At 42.1% G+C, this 12,097-nt stretch overlaps 1 protein-coding gene across 1 annotated transcript in view; it reads left to right on the top strand.

Annotated features, from left to right (window-relative positions):
- The first annotated feature begins 556 nt into the window (after window positions 1-556).
- The window catches only part of LOC146585632 (tyrosine 3-monooxygenase-like), a 31,786-nt gene continuing 20,245 nt past the window's right edge, over window positions 557-12,097 (top strand). The window contains exons 1-6 of the mRNA XM_085322612.1: window positions 557-643; window positions 1,267-1,458; window positions 2,398-2,572; window positions 4,826-4,914; window positions 8,204-8,271; window positions 9,587-9,637. Of these exons, the coding sequence (XP_085178738.1) occupies window positions 557-643; window positions 1,267-1,458; window positions 2,398-2,572; window positions 4,826-4,914; window positions 8,204-8,271; window positions 9,587-9,637 (662 nt within the window). The remainder of the gene's footprint in view (window positions 644-1,266; window positions 1,459-2,397; window positions 2,573-4,825; window positions 4,915-8,203; window positions 8,272-9,586; window positions 9,638-12,097) is intronic.

The raw sequence follows: 12,097 nt of genomic DNA, 5'->3' as shown, positions 1-12,097 counted from the left end.
CGCTGCTGCGAAGCGCAGACTGCCCGAGGTCTGGTCCTCCAGACCCTCAAATCTGGCTCCTGGATGTGGTGTGTGATGTTCACCCCAGGGTTGTCTGTCTCCGTTAGGCCATAGCTGGGGCAATTAAGCCCTTCTCAGCACTGCATTTTGGGGTAAGGGGAAAAATAGTGATATCATGGTCTTTGGGGAACAAAATTTGGTTGATGCTGCTCTGGCTGCCCTGGCTGGGGAGGAACCAAGARCAATACAACATTTGGGTGTGTGACCCAGCCAGGATCAGCTATGAGGTACCTTGGGAATGGCTCYATCTGCAGTGGGAATACAGAGCAATGGCCTTCCCTGTGGGCCTGCTTGCTGGCTTTTCTCAGGAGTCCAAGCTCACCTGAACCTGGGGTAGGAAGACACAGACATTCATATCCAGGAACATGATTATGTAAGACAAGGGATGTCCTGCCCTGTCAGGAGAAGAGCTGAATTTCCCCTACATGTGCTCTGCCAGCCATGACGAGTATGGACCCTGGGTTTTCTGAGCAGATATTTCACTAGCTGCAAAATCATGGCAGAAGCAAGCACTGCCCGATTTCCAGCAGCAGAGCTTAGCCCAGAGGCAGCACTCAGCTGCCATGGGTCTGGGTCAGGACAGGTTAGACTCTTAGGGTGGAAAAGCTCAGCAGTAGCATTGACTCTGGCTCATGTCTCCCAGGCCAGATGCTCCCACAGCTATGGTGACACAGGTAGTGCAGCACTTTGATGGGACTAGGAGCTGGGGAAGGATCCCTTTGATTCCCCAGAGGCATGGCCCCCAGTGGGGTAAGAGAAGAGTGGAAAAAAGGGCGTTCTCAGATACAGGGCAGGGCAGTTCAGAATGGGAAATCTAAAAGGGACTCAGGCAAAATGTCTCTTCACAAAGGAGCCCATTCCCAAGGACGAATGGCTTTCAGACACTTTCAAACAGAGCAGGAGAGCCCCGCTTTGAAGTTACCCACAGAAGGGGAGTTATCTTGGGCTCTTGCGCACAACCTACATAGGCAATTTCCCTTGATGTGCCTGGCATAGCCAACATAAATGTTCCCACACCTCACACAGTAGGGAACATCTCCGCTTGCTGCTGTCTGGCAGCTCTGTTCACATTACCCACACAGATCCACTGCAGCTCTGCTCCCAACACATCTCCTGACCATTATCCTGGGAGCAGCATTCTCATCCTCGGGCAGTTTCTACTCAACAGTTGGCAATCACAATCTGCTCCCCTTTCTCCCAATGAAGACTCACCTTGTGGGGATCCCAGTCCAAAGGGAAGAGGCCAGCAAAGAGAAGGAGTTGTGTGGCACAGAGCCCTTGAACAGGCGAGACAGTCTGGGCTACAATGAGGAGGATGGAAGAGCCACTGTCATCCTCACCTTCACGCTCTGCAATGTGAGGAAGACTGAACTCTCTGGTGCAGCCAAAGTCTTTGAGGTACAGACCCCACCACCTGCCTGCCATTCCCTTCCTCCATCAAGCCCCTCTCTTCCAGGCCTTTTGTGTTCTCCTTTCCCACTCTGTGTCTCCCCATTTTTAACCCTTCTCCCTCGCCCTGCCTGTTTTCCTGAGTTATCTTCCGCTTGCTTTCCCCCTTCCTCATTGTCCCTGCTATGCTGCTCAGGGAAGTTGGCCGACCTCTCCAGGTAAAGCGGAGTGCGCTGGAGGTAGGGAGCAGCTGGGTATAGTTATTTAGAACTATTTTGTACATATGGGCTGTATGGTCAGAACAGATATCAGTCTAATATTTCTTTCAAGCAATTATGGCGACCAGTCATTGCTAAGCAGCAGGACAACATTTCAAGTACGAGTACTTCAAATTGATTGAGGGGATGTTAGGAGCCAATAAATTTTCTGTGAGTGTTGGGCAGGGGATACAGAGAATACAAGAACTGTAAATCATACAGGCATTATAAATTCTGGGCACACGAAGCATCCCTACCAGGTGCTCAATCTTATTTCGGAAAATGAATAACTCAAAAGAGAAGTATTGTATTTTTTTTGCTATTTTTAGTTGTTGGCAATTATTTAATGATTATGGTGTTATTATCCATCAATAGATCTGCTTTCATTCTGCCAGGCTCTCAGAGTTACCCAGTCACTCATTTTCTATTTCTGCCCAGATGAAATGCCACAGTCAACAGTATCTCATCTTTCATCTCCATCTAGCTCTACCTAATTCTACAGTGTTTAATCTTTAGCAGTGCATGTGTTTTTACTGCTTCTATACTGGGTGTTGCTAGGTTCCACGGCTTAGCATGCACTTCTTGTTAAGACCTCTTTTAGCCATCTTGTAAAGACATGTTAGAAGTGTATCTGGACTTGGCTTTTCAGTCCTTGGAGAAGCTTCACCGTATTAATGTTTGGCTCTTGCAGATGTTTGAAACTCAGATCCATCACTTCGAAACTAGACAAGCCAAAAAGCCCAAGAACTCCACTGATGACTTTGATATTTTTGTTGAATGTGAAGTTCATAGTGCTCATGTTAGTATTCTTATCACCTCCTTAAAAAGAATAGCAGAGGATGTGAAAACTAGCAGAGAAGACAAAGGTAAGAAACATGCACATTTGATAATGCTGTTTTGATTCTTTTGGGGGAGTATTATTTAGTGTTAGTTTTTAAATTAATCTGGAAAGCAGGTGCATATGTATTCATTTTCCTTCAGTGCATGACTGCTTTCCCTGAATTGGGACTATTTCCATCAGTGTGGAAAGGCAGCCATTTCAACAAGGCTGGGGAAGTGGGTGAAAAAAGTATTGGAACATTCTTCCAGCAAGAGGGGAGATAACAAAGAAAGAGAAGCAAAACAAAAAGCTCAGGAGAAATTACAGCTGTCTGTTTATGTTGTCTGGGCTCCTGCCATCTGGATCTAGTGGGATCCTTTGGAGGTAGGTTGCTCTGTAACTGAAAGGAGCAGAATGCAACAAGCTGGGAGAAGCTTTCAGAGTGCAGGAGGGAGAGAGGGTCACCAGTGAGCCTACAGGTCCTGAGCAGATGGGGAGAAGAAGAGAAGCAAGAGATGTTCTTCTAGCAGGGAGCAGATCCACTGCCAAGCCTTACATAACAGAGCATCAGGCATTTTTCTTGTATGGACTTTGTGTAACTTTTAAGATTCCAGTTTAAGAAGAGCATTTCCCTCTGGCAAAATGCTGGAACTGGTTACTCCACTTCCTGGACTGTATTTGAGCCACCATCTTTACTGGTCAGCAGCATGGAAAGTGTGTTCGCTAAAGGCAAAGGCATTTGTGCTTTTCACAAGCAGCTGTGGGATGGCTGAGTACAACAAACTGTTAGAGACCTTTTAGACAGTCCTGAGGGGCTGAGAGAGGACATAAAAAAGGCATCACAGATGTCAGGGTAACTAGAGAATGGAAGAGCTTTTTGAAGCTAAAGAGGCGTCTTTGCGGTACTGAGAGCTTTGTGCTTATAAGGAGTTGTTAGTTTCAGATGTCCTGGGACTGGTATCTACCACAAAAACAAGTGGGTGCTAAAAGAGGGCAGGCTTGTTTGTTGGAGCAGAGGAATATTAGGGATATAATTTTCTCCATATTCCTCTCTGTCTTATGATTTGGAACAGCAAGCATAAAACCAAAAAGAGGTTTATTTTGGATCTCACCTCCATCCCTGGAAAGGTGATGGAACAGCTCATTCTGGATGTCATCTCCAGACATATGGAAGAGAAGAAGGTGATCAGGAGTAGTCAGCATGGATTCACCAAGGAGAAATCCTGCTTAACCAATGTGATAGCCTTCTAGGATGGAATGACTGGCTGGGTAGATGAGGGGAGAGCAGTGGACACAGTGTACCTTGACTTCAGTAAGGCTTTTGACACTCTCTCCCATAACATCCTCCTAGAGAGCTGGGCAGAGAGGAACCTCATGAAGTTCAACAAGGGCAAGTGCAGAGTCCTGCACTGAGGGAAAAATAACCACATGCACCAGTACAAGCTGGGGGCTGACCTGCTGGAGAGCAGCTCTGTAGAGAAAGACCTGGGAGTGCTGGTGGATGACAAGTTGACCATGAGTCAGCAATGTGCCCTTGTGTCCAAGAAAGTCAATGGTCTCCTGGGGTGCGTTAGGAAGAGTGTTGCCAGCAGGTCGAGGGAGGTGATCCTGCCCATCTCCTCAGCCCTGGTGAGGCCTCATCTGGAGTACTGCATCCAGTTATGGGCTCCCCATGCAGATCTCCTGCCCCTTTTGCTGCACTTCTTACTCACAGGGATGCACCGCTCTTCAGCTTAGAGGAAGGGAAGTTTGAATACTAGCCAGCTCTCCTGGACCCCCCTTCCTTCTAGGGCCTTAACCCATAGGATTCTGCCAATTAGGTCTCTGATTTTCTGTTTAGCCTGGGGAAGAGAAGACTGTGGGGAGATCTTAGCAATGTGTACACTTAGCTGAAGGGAGGGTGTCAAGGGGATGGGGACAAACTCTTTTCAGTTGTCCTGTGTGACAGGACAAGAGGCAATGGGCAGAAATTGAAGCACAGGAAGTTCTGTCTGACCGTGAGAGGGAATTTCTTCACCGTGAGAGTGACGGAGCACTGGACCAGGTTGCCCAGAGAGGTTGTGGAGTCTCCTTCTCCACATTCAAGGCCCGCCTGGATGCAACCCTGTCTAACATGTTCTAGGTGACCCAACTGAGCAGGGAGGTTGGACTAAATGATCTCCAGAGGTCCCTTCCAACCTTACTGATTCTATGATTCTATGAAAAGAAAGCTTGTCAACTTCAGAACTACTTTTATTTTCTGTAACTTTTCAAAATTAGTTGATCCCATCTCATTTAAATCTTGTTGCTTTTTCTTCAGTGCCCTGGTTCCCCAGAAAAATCCAAGATCTGGACAAGTGCCACCCTCTAGTCACCAAATATGACCCCACTTTGGACAATGGCCACCCTGTAAGTTTGAAGTCACTGTTAGTTCATTTTATCTAGGAAAGAAACTCTATATAAAAATTTTTGTAAGGAGAATTTCAGAAATAAAGAAATATTCCAGAAAAGTCACTAAAGGAAAAGATAGATAAAGACTGATCTTCAGTGGAATTAGGGATGGCAGAATGAATAATGTAATAACAAAAGATGGGCCTGATTCACCATAGTACATGATTGACATCAGGCACGTGCTGAAGTCCTTTCTATTCAATATATTCTTGAGCATGTATTTGCACGTCATCATTTAGTTTTAGAAAATCTCTTATTAATTATTTCAGCACTGATACATTTGAAGTATGTGCACTCTGTGCTAGGATGGTCCACATAACAGGCAAGTTTCCCAGCATTTTGCGTTTTGTCTTTTCTAGGTTATGACCCTTCAGACAGTCCATATCTGCATTTTTACTCTTATATGTGCCAGGAATCTCATTCAAGTGCAGACGTACAGGGGATGGCAATGAACACGAGCAGGAAAAAGCTAGTCACTAAGCTGCAGAGGCTACAGAGATGATGATGCTTAAATTTACAAACATTGTCCAGACAGAAAAAAAGCTAAATACATGGCAGCACTGATTTTTGGATATAATATTGGAACTGAGATTTAAATGTGATTGGAGAAGCTGAGATAAGCACCTAAAATTTATWCTGGAAATAAATCACAAAGTGTATCCTTATTTACATTTAAGTTCTACCAAGGTCTTTAGAGCCAGGACATTGGCAGTTTTTGAAACTGCTATGTCTGCAAAATTTCATTATAATGTTTGTGAAAGACTTTCCCTTGATTTCAGATAGTAGGTCTTGGTTATGTTAGGGAAACAAAAAGGGCCTTACTCACAGTAATTTTGTACTTATGGCCCTATCATAAACAGAAAATATAGAGGAGAAAGTCAAAAAAATGCCCTCCAGGGTCCTGCTCCAGTGAGGCAAATTCTAAGGCAAAGCACTGGAAACAAACAAACAAACAAACAAACAAAAGGTTTCTCATCAAGAATTTCCAGCTTTGGCATAGATGAGATATAATAGTTTGATACAGATAAAAAAGGGAGCCCAAAGCATCATTTGTTGATTACCAAGGTAGATCTCAGACAATTGTTCTGAAGTTTTYTGTAAAAATCACTACAGAAGTGATGAATGAAAAGGAAAACCAAACAAAACCCAGACTTTGCACTGGAAAGTGCAAAGATGGTTTAGATGGGTGACAACAGAATCTACATGATTTTATTCTTCCCTTTCTTAAGTGTCTAAATTCTGTTTAGGCCCTTTTATTAAACAACATAGTGTTAGTACTGTTGTTCTAATCAGTCTATAAGAGAGATAGATTGAACTCCTTTTCTTTTGTTTCTCCCAAGGTCTGTACCTGTGTGGTACAGCGCCTTTCCAGGTCCACCTTCTATTTTGAGAATGATTTATGAAGCTAGAATACTCTAAAGAACTTTGTATCCTCCTTAGCTAGGATTGCTTTCATTCTTCTTCACATCTCTCTCATAGAAACAATCCACATGTTAGCTTATATTGTTCCTGAACCATCTCTGAGGTTGTTTCTGAGCTAAATGAATGCACGCTAGGACTGACCTGAATCACACTAAGTCCCACTCCTCCTTTGTCAAAGGGAAGGTATGAACATCAGAGAAGATGCAAGAAAACACCAGTGAAGCAGAGTTACCAAAGTATACCAGGAATATATCTACATAACATAGTGCAGAGCAATGTAGAAATACCTAAACTARCTTGAAACAAGTTATTTCAGGCACKGTGAAACATCTACACTGTGGCAGGATGGMGCACCATTCAGGCTCATTGACTGTGCTGCTGAGCAAGGCTTGATGTAGGGAAAAGTAATAAATGCACTGATGTACATATGGCTGGCTCTCCAGAGATTTTCATATGCATTCATTACTAAATATGCAGATTGGACTGTCCATCCCAACAGCTCCACGTTACTCTCTCAYGTCTCTTCAATAGCAAAAAAAGCAAACCAATGACCCTGTGGCACCACTTGCTGGGGCACCCTGACATGTGGCTATGGCCCCTGGTGCTCCCCTGGGGAAGCTGCTGCTGTTCAGAGCATGGATACAGAGCTCTGTGCAGGGCAGGGATAAAACAGAGAGGTCATAGCATTGACACGAGTCTGAGCCAATGGTTTATCCATGTGTTTTGCACGGACATGTTACAGCTACTGACAAGCAGGGRTGGCATCTGAATGAACATATTATCCATAACACATGACAAAAGTAAATATGCTCTTGGGATCTGTTTCTTCCCTCAGATTCACGCACACAATACTCATTAACTGCAGTATTACTGGTATTATTGCTACACTGAAAATTATGTGAATAAACCTAAGGGAGAAATTTGGCTTGTAGCGTGCAAAATGTTTCCAGTAAATTCTGAATATTTTAGAATAATAAATACTTGTACAGTGATGCTGATCAACGCTACTTTATGAGTTATGTTGGTAACACAGTGCCARATTTCAAATTTTATTCTTATTATGAATGATGTAAAATTCAAAGSGATTTGATTCCACATGCCAGTTAATATTTAATAGCTGGAAAACCCTACTTGAATCTCAACTTCTAGTAAATTCAGAGGGGAAAAAAAGAATTTATTTAGTAAACTGCCCCTTTGAACAGACATCGCTGAATCCATCTTTAACATAACATGGTAAAAAATGGGTAATAGGAGATTAAACTGAATGCCTATCCTTTCTACAGATTCAGTGATGGTTCTAATGGTTTTTAACTGGTGAGGACTCCTCTTCTCTCAAAACACAGGCTATTGCACAGGCATAGTGTACTTCCTCTGCTGAGGTGGTGCCAAGCTCGGTGCTGTTGTGCCCTTGACAGCCCTCTGCCGTCACCTTCATGATTAGCACGGGAGAGAAGTGACTCAGACTCTTTAAGTTCTTCCCCAGTGAAGAAATGTCCCTAATCCAACAGCATTTTTAATGTGATCTTCATTTAATATGTCTCTAAGTCAAATGACCTGTGAATGTAGCAGTAATGATCTGTGATGTAGCATTTACAAACAGCTCAAAAATCTTCCCACCAAGCCATGTGACTTTCTTTTCTGGTCACAAGCCCAAATTTTTCAGCAAATGTCATGGAASTAACTGAGTGCAGACTTTGGCTTACTCTATTTATTAGACTCAAGTTCATTATTTCTGTGAAAACAACCATACTGAGGCCTAGTCATTTTGAATGTTTCTGTCAGTCAGAAATTTCTCTTGATGTAAAACCTTTTTCTTCTAACTCAGGGATACACAGACCCAAAATACAGAAAACGAAGGGTATTCTTCGCTGACCTTGCCTTCAATTACAGAGTGTAAGTATAAGGCTACTGAGAAGAGAGTTCAGCTTTCAACGTACATTTTCATACTTTCATGTGCAATAAATATCAGTGACCTAATGCTTTGTCAATGCATCTATGGGGCTATCTGCTAGAAAGAAAAGCTTAGCCAGAGAAACTTTTGCTCCATAAAAAGTGGACATTTTCCAGAACACAACAGATATATCTTAAGATAAAATATCAGGATTGCATTCGTATCTCTTTCAGTACTGCATTTTGTGTTAGCCAAAGTAATTTCTCCATATATCTCTTTCATTTCAATTGTGTAATTCCTTCTAGGACTAGCTCCTGAGCTAGGGATAATCCTTTTCATGGAACCGTAAGGAACAGTGTGTAGGAGCATAGTTTTGACAATGAAAAGCAATTTACTATTTTATTATTCGCTTGACAAAATGTCTCTGGTCATGTAAATTGCACACCAAATTTTCCCTGACCTGAGCAACCTTGTCAGGGAAASCAAGGGAAAAGGCTTATCTAACAGAAAGAGTGAAAAAGTCTAAAAAATTCTCATGTCTCATGTGGACAATTGAAAATGTCCTGCTATTCTGTGCAAAACTTCACCAGAATCATTCCAAGTAACATAGAGTTACTTAGATGTATAGGTGGAATTGGTTGTGGATTATTGGTCTTGTGGTGTCCAAGAGCTGGTGAAGTCTCTCAGACCAGAATATCTTGAAAGACATCTATCTGACCGTAAATTTCTCATTTCCATCCTATATCAAAGCCAGTTCAAGTTCTCTAGCAAGACTGAGAAGGCTGCAGATATAAGACCATTTCACAGGGCAAAACAGTACAAAATTACACACTGAACTGACAGAGCTACAGAAGAAGAAGCAGCAATTGGGAAGAGGAGGTAAGGTCCCCTTACAGAGAAATTACTGACAAATAAACAGTGTATGCCTGGACAGCTCTTTGCTGGTGAGTTTTTGAGTCCTTCTCTGTGATGATACTGTGATGTTCCAGAAGTGCACCCACCAGGCACGCAGGGCTTTTGTTGCTAGATTGCCATCTGTAGAGGTGAGGGTAAGCCTTAAGGCCTCCTTTTTTGTTCTACCAAGCAGAATATGGCTCTCTTTCTTATCATATCCCTCTTCTTTCTCACCTCGCTGGAACAGAGGAGAACATACAAATATTAAAATCTAACAAGATAAAGAAGTTTACTATGTACTATTTTTGTTGTCTCTGTCTTTATTACTTCAAATACTCATAGTACAGGCAAAGAAAACAATACCTGGAAACTGAACTTGAAACCCACTTTAGAAACAAGCMTTGTTTCTTCTCTTCTTCATAGGGGCGAATCTTTGCCTTACATCGAGTACACAGCACAAGAGACTGCAACTTGGTGAGTTTGCTATTTATACACTGGCTCCTGGGCCATTCCACGGGAGGGCAGTTCCCTCATAGGGTGTGGCTAATCCAATGTTCATAGGATAGACTGGCCTTGCCTGCTCTTCTCCTACAAGTCTTCGCTCCTGTTACCTTCAATAGGCATTCTCCCGTACTGAGTGTAGAAGAGATTTTGCAGTGTTCTTCCAGGGTGCATTACTTCACTGTAAAAAAACTTTTTTGAGGTTGTATGAAATGATGGGCAAGTTACTTTCACATGAGTTCAGCATTTATTCATTAAGAATTTGTTTCTCTTGAAGCTTTGCCACTCAAAAAAAAGTTCCAAAAAAATCATTCAATTCAAAGTATGTTTGCAAACTTTACATGAAATATGTCTTAGATTTGGAAGAAAGCAGAATTCTTATTTCATAAACCTCTGTTTCCATTTTCTTCAACTATCTTTTACAAATCAGTAAGTAGCAATAATTACATATTTGTATGATAATATAAACATAACTATGTCCAAATGTCCCAGCTAAGGTCCCAGGGTCATGCAAGGTACTACATATGCACGTAATAATAAGAGAGAGTCTTTGTTCAGAGGAGTTTATAATCTAAATGGAAAGACAGCCTAAAAGTGTGAGAAAGGAAGAATGATGGCCACACTTCATAGCTGTGGAACTGAAAAAGTGAAAGCTTAAGTGACTTGCCCAAAATTACACAGGAAGTTTGTGTAGGAGCCAGGAATTAAATCCATATATTAGAAGACTTATGCCAGAATCTCAATGACAGAGCCATTCCATCTTTTTCAGTGGTTRTTTTCTTTTAAATAAAGTCTATTGTGTCACAGAAATCATGAGGGTCCACAGTCACAGAGAAACCTTGGGTCTAACTCACCCTAGCAGTCACATATTTTATTAAGCACAAATAGTAGGTTTTTACAGCATCTTTCAGTTGTCAAAGATTGATGGTCAGTGTCATGCGCATGATTGCTACCACCAGCCAACAATCTTGGCATTAAATGGTGTGTGGGAATGTCATATTTAAGAAAATTTAATTTTGTGTTCTTTCCTGTTTTTCTATTTTGCTGCCAACCTCCCTCATTCCAGCACTTCTCCACCTAGAATTAGTCCCAGTGTGGTAACTCCTTTTAAAGGAATATCTGCCCATTTCCCCAAAGAGCCAGCCCCAGCAACCTAGGTTTTCTTGTTATGTAAAGCTGTTTCCAAAATTAGACCTCCCAATGGTTATCATAGCTCCCTAGGGCTGTGCCATGAGGTCAGCTGCATTACAGCACAACGTAATTGAGCACAGTCGAATTGAACAGGAAATTTGTAGCCCAGACTAAATTCCCTTGGTGTTCACTCTGAAGAGTTGTTGGATGCCTTCAGTTTGTAGCAACATGGTTATAAAAATGAAAACTAATCAAGTGCAGAAATATGAGTTTCAGAAAACAGAGGGTACAGATGAGCTGACTTTCTGTTTTCAGGCAGATTTCTTGGAAGGCCGTGAAACTAACTAGTCATAAAAGATACCTTATGGGTAAAAGATATGACAAGAAAAAGGGGGAATCTAGAGATATGACAAGAAAAAGGGAGAATCTAGGACAAAATTATGGGGATGCACCTGTCACATCTTCATAATGAAGCTGAACAAAGTCACTTTTTTTTTTTTCTAAATAGAATAAGGAAATTTATGTAAAATAAAGGCATTGTCTTTAAAGTCTTTTAAGCGGTTGGCTCTGTTATTTGTTGTGAGGCTTCTTTCTGGAGTCCTTCATAAGCCTGCACTTCCAGCACTTCTCTCTTTCTATCCCTGGACTGGCTGACCATTAAGTGGCAGCTTAATGGTCCTCTGATTGAAGAGATAGCTGAAGCTGAGAGCAATGTGACAGTAAAACACACACTGTATCAAATCCTCAGTCAAGGTCACTACTTTTTTTTTTTTTTTTTTTTTTTCCTGTATACGTGCATACACAGCCCAACTGAGAATATCTCCCTTACATTCCTTTACTTCCTTCTTTTCTTTGAATGAGAGAGAGAGAGAAAAGACCAAGAATAGATTTCATTTCATTCCACTTCAATCATCTAAAAGATGGCTGTGTACTCTAGGGCTCTTTTATAATCAGACTAGTACCTCCAAACAGATGTAAATAAGCCTGTCTTCTCTAGAATTTGGTCTGGGGCTGAGGTATGTACTGGTTTAGATCCTACGCAATCCCACTGAAGTCAGTATTACTCAATGGGGAATAGACCATGGCAATATTTGAACTCTGATGCTCATTTTTTCCTAATTCTTCAATGGAAATGGCCCAGTCTCCTGCAGCTTTTGCAATAGTGACAGCAGCCACTGTTTCCCTCTTTTTTTTTCCCCCTACTTACTCTCCTGCTGCCTTCCCTTGCCCCCAGTCTGGTTCATTACTCCCACACTGTGTAAAAGATTCATACAAATGGAGAGAGCCATTACCAGCGAACGG

This window comes from Rhea americana, unplaced genomic scaffold (genome assembly GCF_003343005.1).
Source record: "Rhea americana isolate MKP2758 unplaced genomic scaffold, rheAme1 scaffold_79, whole genome shotgun sequence".
NCBI lineage: Eukaryota > Metazoa > Chordata > Aves > Rheiformes > Rheidae > Rhea > Rhea americana.
Note: the sequence above shows the minus strand (reverse complement) of the source record. Positions and strands in the feature narration are given on the sequence as shown.